At 39.2% G+C, this 20,766-nt stretch overlaps 1 protein-coding gene across 3 annotated transcripts in view; it reads right to left on the bottom strand.

Moving 5' to 3' along the window:
* Prpf4b (pre-mRNA processing factor 4B) overlaps positions 1-20,538 on the bottom strand; it is a 28,110-nt gene extending 7,572 nt beyond the window's left edge. For all 3 annotated transcript variants that reach the window (XR_005285712.2, XR_005285714.2, XM_038332838.2), the window contains exons 1-10: positions 20,339-20,538; positions 12,472-13,665; positions 10,481-10,654; positions 8,840-8,995; positions 7,404-7,485; positions 5,304-5,514; positions 4,171-4,244; positions 2,591-2,681; positions 1,882-2,029; positions 585-722 (exon numbers count right to left, since the gene is read on the bottom strand). Coding sequence is in view for 1 of the 3 variants with exons in the window: in XM_038332838.2 (XP_038188766.1) it covers positions 585-722; positions 1,882-2,029; positions 2,591-2,681; positions 4,171-4,244; positions 5,304-5,514; positions 7,404-7,485; positions 8,840-8,995; positions 10,481-10,654; positions 12,472-13,665; positions 20,339-20,379 (2,309 nt within the window). In the remaining 2 variants the exon portion in view is untranslated. The remainder of the gene's footprint in view (positions 1-584; positions 723-1,881; positions 2,030-2,590; positions 2,682-4,170; positions 4,245-5,303; positions 5,515-7,403; positions 7,486-8,839; positions 8,996-10,480; positions 10,655-12,471; positions 13,666-20,338) is intronic.
* Positions 20,539-20,766: the final 228 nt, after the last annotated feature.

Raw genomic sequence — 20,766 nt, 5'->3', positions numbered from 1 at the left:
AAAAGAAAATGTCAAAAATCAAACACAAAAGGCAAAAATATTTTCAAGCATTAAAAAAAAGAATTGAATGGGGTGGGGGAAAGGTGAAGGAAATGGAAGGAGGGAGTGGGAATTGGCATTGGTATGTAAAATGAACAAGAGTTCTTGTTTTATTAAAAAAAAGAATAAAGTACAAAATACAATTTATATAATTGTTTAAGAAAGCTTATCCCCAATGTTTGCTAAATTATCTGAGAGAATAACAATATATCCATAGTACAGCTTTCCAACAAAGTTCGATTTTCAAAATAAAGGAAGAGATACTATATAGTAATTTCTTCTTTACTCAAGAAAAGCCCCCTTGAAAACACAACTCGGAAGCCATATTACTGCTGACCTGCACGGTACCTGAGGTTACTTACTGTCTGCTACACAATACAGCAATCAATTCATGTTTTACACACTGATGATTTTCAGAATATGGTTAACGAAAAGAACCAGCAGGAAAACCCTAAGCAGTCCCGAAATCTCCCTTGCATTTACCCAGGATGAGGCTGGCAGGCAGATACTACATGTGCACTTGACTGCTCAGTTTGACATGTTACCTGAGAGGCTCGAATACAAGACAGAGGTGCTGCTTATGGTAAAAGTGTCTGAAGAGGCGCAGGCAATGAAATTTGTCATCAGGATCAGCATCATTAAGTTTTTTCAAGAATTCTAGTTCTTTTAAACCAGTCTTTTGCCTGCAATGAAAAAGAAAATTAGGATACAAGAACTTAGGAGTAACATCTTTCAGATACAGCCTGATATGCCATTTGTAACACATGTAACACTAAGTGTTATATTAAACTTATTAAATTCTTTTAAATCTTGGGGCTGGAGAAATGGCTCAGTGGTTAAGAGCCCTGGCTGTTCTTACAGAGGGTCAGGGTTCACAGCCACATGACAACTTACTGTCTGTGATCCAGCTCCAAGGGATCTGACACCTCATACAGACATAAATGCAGGCAAAACACCAGTGCACATAAGATAAAAACTTAAAAAAAATCTCAAAATAGCTTGATATAATTATTTTGGTTCTTCTCAGAACGTAACTATTGGGCATGTCTTCCTAAGTATAACTTTGCTAATGAAAATCTGACAATAAACCGTCATAAGCTACATCTTAGTGTCTATAGTACAGGTCAGACCTTCCAAACCAAACACATCTTTCTAAGCTTAATCAAAGACTTGAATAAAAATCTCTAAGACTTCAGTGAAAATCTGGTTCTATTACCAGTTCAGTGTGTGGTACAAACTTAAATATATGGGTACAGCAATTATTTATGCTCATGAAAGAAAAAAGTCAAGAGATAAAAGACAAATAATTCCTGCCAGCAGCAATCAATATACTTTGATATCTTTCTTCTAGATTAAGGTTGTCAAAATAGAACATGGCATTAGGTAAGGCAGAAGCAGAACTAAGAACATATTGGTACAGAGTAGGTACTAAAATGAGTTCAACATAATCTATGGTTCTAGACCACCACATGTAAGATATGGCTGTAAATTAAAATCTACAGTAAAAAAAATCTTCTAAAAATTTTATTTAACTAAGATTCATGGGCTGGAGAGATGGCTCAGCAGTTAAGGGCACTGTCTACTCTTCCAAAGGTCCTGAGTTCAAATCTTAGCAATGACATGGTGGCTCGATCTAATGCCTTCTTGAGCAAGAGACCTGCCTGGTTTGTCACCTCATCAACTTAGACCATGAAACCCAATATTGATTGACAAGTTCAACAGAACTGCCATATATGGGCTGCCCATGCATCCCTTCCACACTGCCAGGACATAAATTTCTTTTTTCCCCCCCAAAGATTCATGTTTGGGTGTTTTGCTGTTGTTTTGGGTTCAGTTACTTACATGAGTTCATTGTTTCTGATGATCTTTACTGCCACTTCCTGATTGGCTCTTGCATTATCCCTGGCACGTACAACATTGCTAAACACACCCTGCCCAGTGTAGCCATACACATTATAACGCTTATCTAGGACTTCCCCAATGTTCACACCTAAAACCAAATTTAAAAGTTAAAAAGTTTGATTATAAAAACAAAACCAAGTTTTTTAAAAATTGGATCAAATCTCCACTGTTTCCAATACACAATAGAAAATCAGTCACGGTCTCTGCTGGTCATCTTTTCAAAATGTGAAAGAAGCTGCATTCCTATTTCAGACAATTCTAAGAGTTCCCATCAACTGCTGGCAACTTTATAAACATGCTCACTGAAGTGTCTTCAGCTGTAACACTGCAAACACTGTGACTGGCACCTGAGTTCTTCTGCATGTTGCTCTCTTGACTTACAATGTAAAGATTGTCACGTGATAGACCTCTCCTCTAAAGGATTCACTCACGGCTGAAATTATCTACACACAAACTTAGCTTTGCTTTAATTAACATGCAATGCTTCTTCTGGGCTGTTGACTGGAATATAACAAAACTTCATTATGCCACGACTAGTTGTGCCACACTTTTCTACTGAGACTTGAACAATGTGTGATTACACTAAACAGTGTGTGCTTTTATGGAACTGCACAATGAATTTTAAAGCTGATGAGAAATGCAAACTTACGGTAATAGCCTTCTGCATCTGTCCAATTATCTCTAAGGTTGGGATTCTCTTTGAAATCTTTCCCGATGCCAGCAGCACGGAGACGAGCACTCTGAAATGAGGGAGGCAACATGAGTGCTTGCTGGGGGGCTGCAGACCTCCTTAGTAACAAAAATTGGCAAACTAACATTTCATTAGGTAGACAGAATATAATTACCAAATGTCTTATATCTTAATACCAGGAAAAACATTCAAGATTTCCAGAAGTTTTAGGGGTATGATTAGGGCACTAAAAATGACAACAAAAATTAAAAACCAGATCTGGTTTCCTTTAGCTGGTGAGACAAACTAGAGAAAGCCCTACATAACTTGTCAACTATCACAGTGTTCAACATTGCCTACTGATTCCCATCATTCCTTTCTCTGCCTCCTTGTCCAGAGACATTTGTACCCTTACCACACGGGCATGAAATACACTAACATTCAATGGCTGTTCTAGGTTGAGTCTGTGTGGAAAATTAAAAATAACAACATCTAACTAGTATTTGTGAAGAACCCTATTCTGTATTATTCTCCATGGTACCCAGAAGGTCCTGCAATGATGTCATAGTTTGGTTATTAGACACCCCAACCCACACTCCCAAGTCTTTGTGACAAAGGCTTTGGTTTCTCAAGTGGCACAACCAGAAGGCAGCGGAATCTTTTAAAGAGCCATCACCTAGCATAAGTTCAAAGATTTTGAGACACAAAATCCTTCTCGTATTCTTCCCCTTCTTGACCATGAGCAGTTTTATTGCCATCCATTTCTGCCATGATGTGCTGCCAGCTGATTACAGATCAGAACCCAAATAAATCTTTTCTCTTACGAATAATTGTCCAGGTATTTCATTATAGTAATAGAATGGGAACACAAAGTATCATCTAGGCAAATGATAGGTGCTGACAGTTCAATGAGGACAAATTCATCTCATGTGCCCGTTGTGGTTCATGAGATGCATTGCAGATTACTTAGGCCTATCATGTCTTCAGGGTCTCACACACTGTTTATTCTACCTCATTTTTATTTCCTGCTATATCCTCTCTATTTCTTCTTACTAAGGCCTTGAATTTCTTATGATCCTTTAAATATAAACTGAAAATGGCCCAAGACTTTCAGCTGTATTTGTAGTTAAGACTTCCAATAAAATGGCACTGTTAAACATTACAGCAAAACACACACACACACAACACACACAACCAACTAGTGACTTAGGTCTGTTAACTAACTCCCCATGGTATCTAACACATGCATATATTCCTGTTCATGTGTTGAGGTGGGGTATGTACATATATGCAGACAAGTACTGCACATTTAGGCTTCTGGATAGAGAACTCTGGTTAAGTTCTCCAATTCTTCTGTTGAACACCTTACTTTTAACAACTCCAACAGTTTAGGCTTCGGTGAGGTACAAAATTAGTACACTTTGGTTTTGAAATGCTATTCACATAGCCTGTTCAGATGTTTTCTTACTTTGTCAAAGAGAACCTCATTTCTCTCTGTAACTGCTTATATGCACTAGTTAAACAGAATTTTTCCTAAGTACTGACTTAAAATTACTCACATCAAAATAAGCAGCAAACATATCATCAGATTCTGTAAACATATCAGGTGCCAAAAGCTTCTTCTGAGATGAACCTTAAATGAAATATACATTAATATTTGAGAAATAAAAACAAAATCTAAGTCAACAGAAAAATCAGTAGTATTAATCAAATCTTTTTCCTTTTTCACACTGGCTTTCAACCAGTAATTGAAAAGCAGCTCATAAAACTTGATATAAAAAATCCACAAGTACACGTCAGAAAGACTAACATCAACTTTAGCCACTGTCAATTTGAATAAATAAGTTAACAGCTACTACATAATAATCTTGGATTAAAATGTAGTTACCCTTAAAATCTTATTTAGAAGACAATTAATATTATATTATTAATAAGACTTTGGCTAAGTAAGTACGTAGGTGTTGTTTATGGAATGGCAAGATGACATAACTTGAAAGAAGAGAATCTGACAATATACAGCAAGAGCACACACAAAGAATCCATTCCTGATCCAGGGATCATATTAATACTTGAGAAATGAAAATAGAAACTAAAACCTAAGTCAACAGAAAAATCAGTAGTATTAATCAAACTTTTTTTACTTCTTACACATTGGCTTTCTAGAAAACTATTCCAAAACTCTGTGGATTAGCACTGAAAACAACCTGATATACAGTGTTACTAAATTAGTATCTAATGGGTAGCCACAACTGAACATAATCCACACACGTCTGTGAGATGATTGAATAAAACATAGACACCCTTAACAAGAAATGAGAATCAATGGAGTCCTTGTTTTGCCAGAGACTGTATAAAAAAGCAGGGCATCATAGCTGCACTTGTGATCCCAACACTAGGAAGACAAACACAGGTAGATGCCCTGGTGAGCCAGCCTGGTCTACTCAGCAAGCTCCAAGACAGTAGAGGATCTGTCTCAAGAAAAAATGAATGAGGCCAGAGATATAAAACCTGGGGTTGTCCCCTGGCCTACACATGAAACCCCTACCATACAGTAGACACACATATACCCAAAATAAGCTAAAAAGCATGTTAAGCACAATAGTCCTACTCCCTTTTAGTTTCCCTCAAATCTAATCATTAGAAGGTTATACAGCTAAAACCGAAGAAAAGCATCATTAAGACACTAACTCACCATTATTCTGTTCAACTGTCATTAGATTATGCTTGGCTTTTACTGAGGCCTCAAAGGTGTCAACATTCTCTCGCTCATATTCTTTTACATCAGCAGCTACCCGCTCCAAGATGTCATCTGGAGAAGGCGATCGTGACCTCGTGCTGCTCTGGGGGCTACTTGGCTCAGATGGCACAGATATATTGCTATCTTCAGCAAGGTATTTATATTTCTGTAATAACAATAGATACATGAGCTTCATAAAACAAATTATCTACATATATGACTTTCAAAAGTTGCTGCATTAAGACACTGGGAGTCATGCAAATGCTAAAACAACAAAGACATCCATACCTGGCTTGCATCAGGTGTACAATCCTTACAAAATTCCAAATTTCACCAAGTCTGAGAAGTATTTGTGTTTGGTGTACATTCACCAGGTGGTAAACCTGACCTGACTATATGAATTTCTATTTATCATTGCTCTTTACCCACTGGTTTGACTACTCATGTATCTCATTTTAGAAATATTAATGTGCTGATTACAGGATCTATTTTAGATTCCTCAGATGGCTCTAAGTGATGTACACAGATACACCCCATATCAAAAGTGTCTAAGTTTTGAATCTCATCTGGGAAGGATTGCAGATAAGGGATCTTGAATCTGGTCAAAAGAAAAACAGGCTCAACCAAGTTTTCAGGGGTATGGGCTTAATAAAGACTTTACCAGAATGCCATTAAAAACTTTCCAGGTCTATCTTGCTTCCTCTGCATTTGATTCTTTCCTTGGCTTCCTGACTTACTGTCTACTATATGTGAGCAGGTAAGCTGCCATGGCTGCTCTTGTCTTTGTCCTCTGAGACACTTTATGAGGACTGTTGTCCCCAATGGCCCCAAAAGATGTACCAGGATTTTGTATCAGGACCGCAAAAGACATGTGGTTTGCCTTTCAAAGCAGCAAATTTTATTACTTTGTGACTACTAAAACCTGAACAGAATGCCTTTCTTACTCAACTTTCATATAAAGCCCAATTATGGACTGGCAACTAAGGCACAGTGGGTAAAAGTTAATTGCCACCAAACCTGGCAACCGAAGTTCAATTTCCAGAACACACACACACACACAGAACCAAGTCCTTCCAAATTATCCACAGCACCACCATACACCATACTCATGCCATGATGCGTGTACATGTACACACAACATATGTGCAAAAAAATAAATTTTCCAATTATAAACCTTGCCATTATCTTTTTAGATACTAAAGTGCTTTTTGTATAGTAACAGATAATTGATTTTGCTAAATGAATTTACAATTTATCCTAGAAGAATTTTCATGTTTAGGCCGAGCGGCGGTGGCGCACGTCTTTAATCCCAGCACTCGGGAGGCAGAGGCAGGCGGATCTCTGTGAGTTCGAGACCAGCCTGGTCTACAAGAGCTAGTTCCAGGACAGGCTCCAAAGCTACAGAGAAACCCTGTCTCGGAAAAAAAAAAAAAAAAAAAAAAAAAAAAAAAAAAAAAAAAAAAAAAAATTCATGTTTATTTTTTAAAAAAAGAATACTTCAAATTCTCACGTTTTACATATATTACAATTCTATGAAAAACCAAACAGTCAGCTCTAGTAACTAAAGAAATGCAAGTGTCATAAATGTGGAGGCTCTTCTAGTGATCTGGTTACTGTCACTACTCCTCTTCTGTGCTCAACCTAAAAATCTTTTTTTTTCTCTGAGTACCAGGCATTAGAAGGAACACCACTGCTGTGGAACAATCTTTTCCTAAACTGTGAACATGTATTACTCTCACTGGCTAATAAAAAGCAGACTGGCTGATAGCTGGGCAGGAAGAGATTGAGCACCAGAACCAGACTAGAATTCTGGGAAGATGTAGAGTCAGGAGTCACCGGCAAATGCAGAGAAGCAAAATGAGAATGCCATACTGATAAAAGTTACCAAGCTACATGGCTAAACATGGGTAAGAATTATGGGTTATTTAAGTGTAAAAGCTAGTAACAAGCCTGAGCTACTGGCTGAGCATTTTATTAATTAATTAATATAAGCCTCTATGGAGAAACCAGGAAGTGACTCCTGGAACAGGAAATGTCCATTTACACATCACATACCTGTACAATCGCCTGCCTCTGTATCCTCCTCTGTTCTATTAGAGCCTCTTCATCTTCTTCCTCTACATCAAAATCTTCAAGGCTTTAAAAAAAAAAAAATGTTTTCAAACAGTTTTGAAGATTCCCAAACTGTTCACTCGAATATTTAAAAATTAAAGTTGGAGCCACAGTCTGAGCCATCACTGCTGGTCCAACTCTCAGCTGCCTGATGGAAGCCTAGCAAACTTTATCCTCACCTTGTTCATGGCACCCAAACTAGAAAACAAGAAGGATCTCTACATAAACATAAAAGAGTTCTTTTCCTGCTTTGATCTGAGTTTTCTCACCTCTAAAGAAAAGTTGGAACAAGTAAGCTGTAATTTTTTTTCTAGATAACAGAAAGCTCATGGTCTGCTGGATAGTGGTGGTGGTACACACCTTTAATCCCAGAAGAGGCAGACAAATCTCTGAGTTCAAGGCCATCCTGGTCTACAAAATGAGTTCCAGGATAGCCAGGGCCACACAGAGAAATCCTGTCCCAAAAAAAACACAAAAAGAAAAAAGAAAGTATTCATGCAAACACTTGACTCTTTTCAGAAGGGCAATAAGGTTCAATGTCCACCACACTATTCCGAATGTCCATATTCTGAATATCCACCCACATGTTCTTCAATGGTACCCCCAAACTTTAGGACCTCCTAAGCGTAGTTGTCCTTTGAATGCTTAGCGTCTGCTGCGTAGTTCATGACACTAAGAAGTGCACTGTGACTGTCAGGCTCTATGCAGAACTCTTCTCTTTCCCATCTTCCTCAGTCATAGAGCCAGTTGGGGTTTCTTAACCCAAGCACTACTGATTTAGGGGGATGGGTTGTTTTATGAGGTGAAATTAGCCTGTGTATTGCAAGATTTAGCATTCCTGGCCTTCTAACACATGGTAACAATCAAACGTCTTCAGACACCAATAAAAATGTCTCCAATGGGGACAAGAAGTGCTAGTGAGAAATACCCAACTAAATTAGCTTTGGAGATAGTGTTTATAGAAACTTTAAAACATTTCTAACACTTGAGAAACACCACTGAAGTATTTATCTCATTCTAACAGAAATACTAACAACTAGTCCAACTGAAAACCACATGACATCTGACAAACTGAAAAGTCTGAATTTTGTAGAAGTCTTCCCCTAAACTTGTCTGTTCTAATAAAAACAAAAGGAAGACTCGTTAAAATGATGGCCCAACATTCAACTCAATCTAGACAAAACAGAACCCCTAAAATCAGAGAGGTATCTATGCCATAAGCCTACCTAATGACCACAAAAGGTTAGCTTGTATATTCTGCACGCAATTAGGGATTCACTTATGTCACTTAGGTAGAAATGAAAGATCTCTTGTACATCTACATCACCTAGTACATTTCCTACACTAGACACATGAAATGGGCATAGTTCCAGTCTTACTTATCATCAGATGAAGATTCTTGCTCAACTTTCATTCCTTCAGAAAGACTTCCTTTAAATTTATCTTCCTTTACTTTGCTTCTGCTCCTTCTCCTATGACCACCACGTGACCGAGATCTTCTTCTCAAGCGAGACCTGCTCCTCCGACCCCTATCTCTATTTGAAGGAAAAAAGGGGACAAATAAGTGTTTGTTAAAGTATCAGTTAAGGTAAGCGAAGGGCATACATGTATAGGGAAGAATAAAGGAAGACTTTCTTTTTCTGGGAACTCACCTATCTCCAAAAACTAGTCTACTGAAGAAAGGTGCACAGGCATGGTGGCACACCATATATCTCAGCAGTTGGGAGGAGGCTGACCCAGAGTTGTTAAAAATTTGGTTTAAAGATTTGTGCTTGTGAGAGCCTAAATGTATGTATGTTTACAACTGATACCTGCAGAGGCCTGAAAAGGGCATTTGATCTCCTGAACTTGAGTTACATATAACAGTGACCCACCATGTGGTTGCTAGGAACCAAATCCAGGTCTTCTGAAAAAGTAGCCAGGGCTCTTTAGCACTGAACCATCTCTCCAGCCCAGCTTACTGTTCTTAAAGAGGACCAAGATACAGTTCTCAGCATCCACATCAGGAAGCTCACAACTTGCTGTGACTCAATTGCCTCTAACTCCAGTTCCAAAAGACCCAGTGCCCTCTGGGCATCTTAGACACTGGCACACACGAAATAATGACACTACGAACAGAAAATGGGTCTACAGCTGAGAAGAAAGAAAGTGGTCAAGAGGACAGTAGCAGGAACACCACCTGCCTGAGTCTGTGCAGGAAGGAGATCACAATTGTACACACTGGCACACACAAACTTGGCAAAGGCAGAAACCTCACACTGAGCAGAAGCACTTTTATGTATTCCCATTTCTAGGAAGATACTTTTAAGAAAGAAATGGTTTTAATGTAAGCCTTTAGTGTGTTGTTGTCTTCCTAAACTATATTCAAACGTTAAAGGTTGACAAAAGACTATTCATTTATGCTTAAGTTCAGGTTAATGTATGCATGGATTTTAAGTCTTTTCTTATTAACCTGTAAATACACTTTATATAAAATGTTTTCAAACAATGAGTTGGAATGTTTTAGTCAGAAATCCTAACCAAAAATCAAGTTACTTATACAACCTTCCTTTTTTAAAAAAGGTCTTGCTACAAGTTAAAAAAAAAAATCTAAGTATTATCAATTTTAAAGACTCCTTTTATTATGTGTGCCTGTATTCATGAATACCATGTGTATGTACGTGTCCAGGAAAACCAGAAGTGGGCACTGGATCCCTTGGAGTTGGAGTTACAAGTGGTTTTGGTCACATAACATGAATGATAAGACCCAAATTTGGGTCTTCTGGAAAGGCAACTGAGACATCTCCCTAGCCCTGTAACTGAGTTCTTGAAGACCTATGGCTTGCATGAATTTCAAAGGAAACTGCACTAAAGAAAACTGTGTGCAATACCACATGCAGGCAGGAGGTGGCTATGGAAGCAACAAAAATGTTTCAGAGAAAAATGGTCTATGGGAAAACCTGCCAATGCAGTTAACTAAAATTTTAAAAAGAGTCAAAGGTGAACAAGTCGAAACGGTAACATTTGTCCTTTATATTTACCTTCTCCGAGGGGACCTGCTTCTTCGTCTTGGAGACCTGCTGCGTCTCAACGGGGAACGGGATCTCCTCCTAATGGGAGACCTACTTCTTCTTCGGGTTGGAGACCACCTATTAATGGGGCTAGCATCTTTTGATCGTTCGCATCTACTGAGAATATCATCTCGAGGTCGTGTTCTTAAGGGAAACAAATGGAGGTTAAGACGAAAATAGAACAAACTAAAAAAATCCTTTTGACAGAACAAACTAAAAGAATCCTCTCAACATGTAAAGAGTGTTAAGATTCACCAACTTAGAGTAACTCTGATTAATTTACTCTGAATTAGCATTTAAAGTCAGACGACCCCACTGGCATTATGGTGTTACAGAAGGCATATAATGAAAGTATTTCCCATGAACTCAAAATGAAAGAATTAAAGGGTATTCCTGTTAAAAAAGAAACTCTAATTTTAGATGTATAACTCAAAGGAATTTTGCCTAACTGGCTTATAATATTCTATTTCCTCATATATAATATATATATATATTATATATATATTATATATATATTGGTATTTCTGTAGTAAGAAATCTTATTTTATTTGTTTATTTTATATATATAATATATGTGTGTGTGTGTTTGTGTCTTGGGACATGTGAGAGTTCAGAGTTAAGTAAAATCTTCTAAGATATAACTGTATATATAGAGACTGGACAAATTCACTTGGGATTATTCTACAAAGAAGCTTCAAATATAACCAATAGAACCTCTGTATCCAATAGTGAAAAACAAACCCATCTAATGTTCATCAGCAAAATACAGAACAGCTACACTGTTACTGTGGCTATAAAATATAAAAAATGACCTATATACTGTTACCAAAGCATGTTTCAAAAAATAGTATACCATTTGTACTTTGAGATAATGTACAGACTCCATTTATAAGAAAGCACTTATATTCAACTATAATGTGCTTATGACGTGGGCTAGCAGGATATAAACTTATTGGGAGAGTCTTAGAGGGATGGGGAAGCAAAGGACTTAATAGGCTTCTATATTATTTGACCTTTTCTTTAGTCTGTATCTTTTTTATGATTAAAAAGGGGGGGGTTCTATATAAGTTTGGTCTTCTATAAAACTTTCAGAATTTCCTATTGAACTCCAAGCAAACTGCGATGACTAAAACACTTCAGATAAGACGATCAGTAAAAGCCTCAAAGCAGAATGCTGAAGGAAAAGGGGAGATGTTTAATATAAGGCTACTCAGAAGTGAAGAATGAGTCTCTTGAAAACACTCCTGAGAGTTCTCAGAATGTGATGATTTAACTTTAAGATTAACTTATAGTTACATGAACATATTAATATTAATAGCAATGAATAAATAGTTAAGAATTCATGCCATCTTTAGAACCCAACATCTTTTTAGTTAAGTAAAAGCTGGCAGATCAGATAATTTCAAATACACAATTCCTATATACACAATAAACTAGTTTCTAAAAAGCCTCTTCCATTTTCCCCAAATTTCATTCTATGGTTCTAAGATATCATTCCTTTGGTTATATAATCTACTAGCTTAGGGCTAGAGTAGTGGGGCACACCTGTGAACCCAGAAGTTAGGAGACTCAAGTGAGAACACTAAGCTTGAGGCCAGTCACATCTACATCATGGGACCATGCCTCAACACCCTCCCCTAAAAAGAAGAGTTTATGAAGGACTACCCCCTCAGTGAGCTAAAATAATCCCATGCAGATTTGGCAAATTGCTTCGATTTAAATGGTTGACTGAACAAATTTGAGGCTAAATTAAGTCAAGAATTTGAAAGAAATGGTCATCAAACTATCCATAAAACACAAATTACTATAAAACACTTCAGTGTTAATATAACTAATGTACTAAGTTACACTAAAGTTATGAAACTAATCACTATCTCATTTAAAATTACCATCACACTCTATTTTCCCTTTAAAATATAAAGCACTAGTAAAGAGCATGAAATGTTTCCTAAGCAGGTTACCTTGGAGAAGAAAGTCGTCTCCTCTCTGGCTCTCTTCGCTTTCTTTCTAAGGATCGGCTCTTGGCCCTTCTACCTGGAGACAGAGTTCGAGAAGGCGATTTACTCTGCTTAGACCGCCTGTCATTGAGAAGTGGGGACCTACTTCTTCTTGACTTGTCTCGCTGTTTTGGAGATAAACTTCTTCTTTTGGGACTCCGGCCAGGTCTTCTACTGGGTGACCTATTTTCCTTCCCTGAAGAGGCATCTTTTGAAGGAGATTTAATTGGCTTCTTTTCTTTGTCAATTTCAGACCGTTTTGACTTTCGCTCTTTGGACCTTGACCTTCTGTCTTTGGATTTATCTCTTAGGTCAACTGGGGACCTGGATTTTTTAGATCGATCTCGACTTCTTTCATTTACAATTGGTGATTTCTTCCTATCTTTTATTTTACCTTTATCTTCAATCTTAATCTTCTCATCAGTAGGAGATCTGGCCTTCCCAATCTTTTCTTGGGACCGCCGTCTAAGGGTAGGGGACTTTGATTTTCTTGCTTGGTCTTGAGATTTGCTTCTTTTGGACGGACTTAAGGATTTTCTCCTCTCCTTGGACTTGCTCCTATTTGCTTTCTCTCTCACCATGTCAATAGCTCCCTTGCTTTTCCTTTTGTCCGACCTGTGTCTAGTCCTTTCTTTGGATCTGCTTTTACTTCGTTTTTTTGCACTATTTTTGTTGTCCGTAATTTCAAGTTTCCCCCGTGTACTGGAAGACCTGGTACTGGACCTATTTCCATTTCTTGCCTTTTCATGAATCTCTCCTTCTTCTTCGGAGCCAGACTCATAGCCTTGCAAAATGAGCCCCATTCCAGACTGGACCTTTCCCTCCATTAACTCATTGTCAAGTTCAGCTTTAATCAAGGCTCTCTGTTTTTCCAAGTCTTCCAGCAAAGCTAGGTCATCAAGTTTAGTTCTTTTTGCAGGGGAGAGGCCTTCTTTGTCAGAGGCATCTACAGCTCCTTTTTTGCGTTTCTTATGCTTATGCTTATGTTTATGTTTTTTATCCCTATCTTCTTCTGAGGAATGTTTATGTTTCTTATGTTTACTTCTGTGTTTATGCTTCTTTTTTTTGTGACGACTGTGTTTATTTTGAGACTGGTCTTCTGATACTTCTCCATTTTCTTCATTTACACTCTTTTCAGAATTATCACCATCATCCATTCTATAAATGTATGAAACACATTTAACAATCACAATATTCACCCAGTGTTCAGTTATAACAACGGTAATGATAAAATGATTGATCAATGTAACACATTAGTCACTAAAAGTTGTTAAGTTTCAGATATTTTATTTCAAAGGAGGTGTATGATAAGTGCTGAGATGGTAGAGATACAACAATTTGTTTTTAATAGTTGAATTAAAAAACTACAAGTATTATGGAGTATGGCTTTAAGAAAAAAATCATTTAATTGAAACAAAATCCAAACCAGCAACAATAAAATCCCATGAATTTTAGTTACATAGAAACTCCAGTAATTTGATTTTAAACGAGCATTTCTCACACAAACTTAAACAAAAGGCCCACTTTCTGTTTTCGTAGAGCATAGATACTGACATACTGAGAAGCTAATCTCGTCAGCATGACACTCAGAAAACTTGCAGGTTCTACAATAAGCCTAGCAGTTTACTTGTGAACATCTCACCAAATCATCCCCTCTTGAAAGAAAAAAAAAATCTCAAGGCTACCACTGACTAGCTCAAATAAGCAGTCAGTGTGCACTGGAAGTTTCTCAAGATGACAGTAACAATATAAACAAATCCCCACGGGCTAAGAGTTCAGAGAACTAGCCAGGAGTGAGGACTCCTGGCTAGCTACAACAACCATAGGGAAGGACATTCTGGAGGTCAACAGCAGTCTAATACCAGAAACTTTGCAGGATTTGATCTAGTATTTGTTCAGCAAATTATTCGCTCTCTATGAATTTCCAATAGAAACTGTTATCCCAAATTATGTTCATATTCACAGGTGGATGCAAAAAAGAATGAACTAAGGTATGTTCTGCATTTTATTTAAATGCTTACATTTTATTGAAAGAGTTTGACTCTCAACTTATCAAGGCTTAGTGTTCAGTAATTCCAGATTAAATACAGCCTCAACAACACTGCAGATGCTCCTTGACTTACATGGGGTTGTGTCCCAGCACAACCACTGTAAATTCAAAACATTCTAAATGAAATAACATATTGAATGCACCAATCCTACCAAAGGTCACAGCTTTGACAACCAGTAAGCACGTATCATCTCCCTTTGAAAGTAATTCACCACTGCTTTCTACAAGATGGGACCAAGGGTGAATTTAGGACAGTCTTGGGTTCTGTCCACCACACTAATTTGGAGGAAGGCATAGTTTGTCTGCTTCTGGGTAAGGTTTTGTTTGTTTCTTGCAAAGGAAGAATCATGAATCTATTAGTCCTGAACATTTTTAAATGACCTACTACTATATACAGATTTTAAGCAAGGTGACCAGAAAATAAAAATGTGCAAAGACACATTTGCCTCCCTCAAGGAAAGGACACCACACAAAACACTAGAGAAGTACCAATAACAAAAGACACAAACAAGGGGGTGTTGAACATGGAAAGGTCACTTAAACCTATTTTTAAAAATAGAGGAAAGGGGAGCTTTGTAGATCACAGGGGTAGGGAGGTGTGTGTGTGTGGAGGGCGAGAATCCAATCCATCTGTTAAGTGGGCACGGTAAAGAAAAGATGGTAACTGAGAAGGAGTCTGGGCTAAAAACTAAAGGTGCAATAACAGTATTCTGGAGAGTGAGGAAAGAATGTGGAGAAACAGCACTTGGAATGGAGAAAGCAGGCAGCACAAGGCAGTCATATAGAGAAAACCACACATAGATGCCCATGGTCAATGCGCCAACCCTGTGCAAGACCCTAGGCGACCAAGTGTATGCCGTTCTAGAAGAGACTGAGACAGAACGAAACATCCACTGAGAACCCAAAGGCACAGGAACTGCGAGGTTAATGTGATGGCTGAGCTACCTAGAAAGAAACCACCATTCTGGGGACTGCAGCAGGACATCGGGACACAGTCTCTTCCTCTGGCAGGCCTCCGTTCTCAATAACTTGGTAGGGGCGAGGGAGACAGAGTATTTCTGAGTGAGAAGGTACCAGCTGACAACACAAAGGCATGGAAAGCACATAGCCATTACACAGTTCAGACAAAAGGAACCCTGAATCTACAACTTCAATTTCTGTTAAAGTACTGACGAGATATGCAGAGGACACTGTCCTATGATGAGCCAGGTTTTAGTATGCATCCATCTCTTATTAGCAGAATATGAGATGATACAGGAGAAACACAGGATAGTTCCCTGAATCGCAATTTTTTTCCTTGACTCTTGATAAGGGGGAAAGGTTCAAGAAAATTTACACTAATTTTTTAAAGGTAATTTAACACACATTTTAAATTTGTATAAAATACAAGTATTCATAGTAAAGAATTTTCGTCATGAAAGTAATTATAAATCATACTACATAAAACTGCTCTAAAATGAAAGTAAGCAATCCCCAAGCTAGATTGCTGCAGTGAAAACTTGGTCCCACCACTGTACTATACTGAGGATTTGACAAGGACCCCCACACTCCAACCCTGAAACGGGGTTTCTCTGTGTAGTCCTGGCTGTTCTGGAACTTGCTTAGTAGATCAGGTTGGCCTCAAACGATCCACCTGCTTCTGCCCAGTGCTGGGACTACGGTTTGGCAAATTTAAAGTATCTATAAGTTCAGAAGGGGAAAACAACTCTACCTACCTAAAAAGATATTAAATGCTTATTTGTAACGTATTTAGCATGAACTGCCCCCCAGCTAGATATTGTATACATATTAGACAAATATACCTATTCAAACATACTCTGTGGAGATGACTGGGTGGTTATTAATTCACTGAAGGAATACCATAAAAAGGGAATGATTCTAGAATCAAGCTACCTGACTCAAAGTGCCCCCAACACAACACGGGAAAGGTGCTCCTCTAATGCTATTTCTCCAGCTATAAAATCTAGGTAGCAGTAACAGACAAATCATAGGCTTGTTGGGACAATTAGATTAAATTCACACAAAATGTGGTCACAGTAATTACATGAGTCTTGCTTTTGATTCCTTAGCACAGAGTGCTCCCTAGAAGATTTCTATGCACACACATAGTACTTACTCCTTGGTACTTAATATGCAATACTCTAAGTGATTCAAATCTACCCATTTCCTCCCCCAAAAACACCTGGGTTTTTTGTTTTCTTTTTCAATGGTGGAAATAGAATGTTAAGTATAGCCTTTAACTTTATGAAATAAGTTCTATTAGAAATAGTGACATTTTTTCTAGCTTAAAAAAATCTACAATTTTACAAATTATAATTTCCTGATAACAAACGTTACCTCGGAACAGTGTTAACTAAAATAATCCTATACACCCAGACAGCAAACTGCTAACTTCTACAGTTGATCTTTCAAAACAAACAAGTGTCCCAGTTTATGGTTCCAAGGGCACGTTAGTGATATAGTGCCTGACATGTGTCAAATCTTGGAACTAGACCAGTACAAGAAATTGGTATATAAATAAGTACAAGAAATTGGTATATAAATAGGTACAAGAAATTGGTATATAAATAAAGTATCAAAAACATGTTTATTATCAATGGCTTTCTCTTAAAGCTTAGTAAAAGGCTGCTGGTGATGATTTCTTGGATCGTTTACATGGACAATAGAGACTATAAAGCCCGTACACAGAAATCTATTCTTTATAGCTGCGTTTCACAATGTAACAAATGAATGTGCAAACAAGTATTACTGACAGCCTACTACAAAGTACTAGTTAACATTTATTCATAATATCCTGCAACAAAGCTGAATCTGAAGTTTGTGTTCATTTGTTAAGTTTTACCCTGTAAGCAACCTAGGTCTTGGAAGGATCTGGCACAATAAATACAAACACGGAAAAACTTCAGAATAAGATGAAGTCATTAATCACCAAGCACTAGTGTTATTTTACCTTTGTTTTTCACAGACTTCTCCCAGAAAACAGGGGCAGGTTAAGGTGGGGTTATCCCAATGCAACCAGGCTGGCTTGTGACTGCCATTCCTCCCACCTCAGCTACCCACGTACTGGGATTATAAGCATGCACCAACATGAGCAGATCGAAGACAGACTGTGACAGGGTCTCACTATATAGCCCTAGGTGGCTTGGAACTCGGAGAGACCTGCCTCTCTAGAGCTGGGATCATGCCTTGTTATCAACCGATATTCTTTTTTTTTTCCTTTTTAAAAATTAGTGGCTTTTCAAGACAGAGTTTCTGTGAACCCTGGTTGGCCTCGATCTCAGAGATCCTGCCTTTGCCTCCTGAGTGCTGGAATTAAAGGCATACACCACCAATGCCCAGTCTTATCATTATTGGAAGGATTCAGCTAATCGATTAGAAACAAGCAAGCTAGACAATTGTTTTTTAAGGAGACAATTCTTAAAATATATATATATATATATATATATATATCATGTTTTAGAGATTAAATTTTAATGAGTTACATCAAAAACACATCTTATCTGGGAATGGTAAGGCATGCTTGGGAGGCTGGTCTGAAGGACTCAGCCAACCCTCATGCGGGTGGAGTGCATCTCTGTGGCAGAGTGCTTACTTAGGCTAGCAAAGGTGAGGCTGAGTTCACTCCTAGTACCAGGCCCTTCTCAATAATCTCAGGCTGAGAATGTGGCTCAGGGGTAAAGTACTTGCTTATTAACATGTGCAAAAGGGTCGAGTTTGATCCTTAATTCCTCTTGGCGCCCTACAAGGATCTTTCTGGGACACTAGCAAAATAAATTATTTCACACCTTAAGCAAAACTGAAAAGGGGACACAGTACAACAGTCAAAAGGGAGTCTTTAAAACCAGACTACACAAATTTAAATGTGACCTTGAGCAAACTACCTTATTTCTGTTAGTTTCATCACCCATAAAAGAAACAACAATAACAGCATCTACCTCAGTAGTATTGTTAAAAGAATTAATGAGCTACTATTTGAATGATTTGAATAGTACCTTGTCGCTAGTGACCGCAAATAGATATTTTTTTAAAAAAGCTAAACTAAAGAAGCTGACAAATGTACAGGCAATTACAACAAAAGCTCTTTGAGAAAATTTTAAACTATGTAACATATGCATTCTTTCTTAATTTTCTATTTGAATAGTTTCCCTGTAACTACAAGCTAATCAGTGTAACTAGAAGCCATTTAGACACTGAGCACTATGAAGCACACATAGTGCCTGCTTTCATAGCAAACTGTCACTTTCTTCATTAATTACTTTCAAATTAGCGAAAATAGGGCACAGAAAAAAATATTCCATTTACACAATTTCTGTGGGGGAAGGGAGGGCAAATTAAAGACTCCCCCAGTGTTATGTGCAGTTGCCAGAGCCTAAAACAAATGCATGTTTATAACTATAGTATTATTTAATCGTGTAAATGTTATAGGGCTGAATCATCTTCAAAATGAACTCTACCCTCAAATTAAATAAACGGACATAATACTAGGAACTTTTGAGATTACTAGAACAGCCGAGGACATCCACTGTACTCACCTGACATTTTGTAACCGCCACACCAGGACCTCTATGAGAAACAATAAGCTGTGTCTAGTTAAAACCCTATCTGTTCTCTGCTAAGCCAAACTGTCACAACAAAACACACTTAATAAAAAACAAGAAACAAAACAACAAACAAAAAAAACACGCTGACTTCTCTGTCAAGCTGAGTAAAGCAAATGACAGGGGAACCCAGGACTAGACTCTGAGCAAAGAAGTCAAGTTTATCTGGTAGCAAAGCCGTCCTCTATCACAAGTTGCTAGAGACGGTATTAAACGCTTTCCTAGAGAGGCTGGAAACCCTAGATAATGCAGGTGTGTGTGTGTGTGTGTGTGTGTGTGTGTGTGTGTGGTTCTGTTGCAACACTGTCTTCAATGCCATTCTCCTTTAAGTTAAATTTTCTAGCATAAAGACGAGGAAAAAATAAAACCAATGCTCTTATTTAAGCAAGGTTAGCCTTTGCCTATTCGAGGATGTGTTTTCACTTGGTCTCAACAACTGCGTTAGCTTACTTATAAACACAGACTAGAATGGTTTAGACGTAACAATTCTCAACATTTCTCCCATGTGTCTTCAGAACAGGCAATAAACTAGGGCAAAAACTGTCAGGCCTCACGCGGCCTCAAAAACCAGGAAGTGCACCTTACTTTGCCTCAAGTTTGGAAGTTGGAAATAAAGCTGCCAATGGGCAGAGAAATACCGGGCTGTGGCTGAATAGGGGAGGGCAAAGGACTTCGCTAGCATAGACCATTTCTGAGACAGTCGGAAAGTGCGACCCTACCACCTCCGTCTCGGACCGCAGCGTTAGGGGACGCGTTAGCAAAGTAGGGCTTGGTTTGCCTGCCGCCACTGTCCCTCGGTTCCCCCACGCAGAGGTCGCCGAGGGTCGAGGCCAGGGAGCTCCACCGTCTCCGGGGGAGGAGCACGAAGGCGCGACCTCAGGGCAGCCGCAGCCGCCACGCGAACTGGACCTGTAGAGGCCGCTCGAGCCGCCGCCTCCCAGGGCAACGACGCGCAGCAGGCCGCGCTGCCGGCGCCCCAACAGCCGCGGCCCCACGGGCAGCAAAGCCGGGGCCGCTCCCACACCTCCCACCGGTGGCACCACCCACGGCGCGCGGAAAGGCAAAGTTTGGCTGTCGCCGTTAGGCCTGAACTTTCCCGCCTGTCGCGCAGGTCGGAGCCGCCTCCCGGCCGGCGGCCCGCGGGCCCGGCGCCCTCACCCTCCGCCCCGCACGGTCCACTTACTCCGGCTGCTCCCGCAGCGACGGGGGCTCCGCGGCGGCCATCTTGAACTTCCTGACTTCGCCGCCGCGCTAGCGGCGGCTCCGCGAACCGTGGACGCCAGTGGAAGCGGAGGAAGAAGGGGAAAGCAGTCGCGCATGTGCAAAGCACGTAGAGAAAAGCAGCGCTCCGAGTCCGCGCTAAGAATCCGGATAGAAAAACCCTACTTCCGGGGACGGGACCAGGCGCGCCTTGACGTCACTTCCGGAGGTAGGGGCGGGCCAAGCGGGGACGAAGGCCTTTCTAACTTGAGCGACGCCCCATAGGGAAGCTGACTGTTTCCGTGTAGAAACTTAGAGTAAGGAGCGGGGTGGGCTGCTGGTATTACTGGACGTGCATCTCTGGGAGTTGATTCTTGATGGGGCCCAGAAGTGGGTGAAAATACCTCTGTG

The sequence above is a fragment of the Arvicola amphibius genome, chromosome 6 (genome assembly GCF_903992535.2).
Source record: "Arvicola amphibius chromosome 6, mArvAmp1.2, whole genome shotgun sequence".
NCBI lineage: Eukaryota > Metazoa > Chordata > Mammalia > Rodentia > Cricetidae > Arvicola > Arvicola amphibius.
Note: the sequence above shows the minus strand (reverse complement) of the source record. Positions and strands in the feature narration are given on the sequence as shown.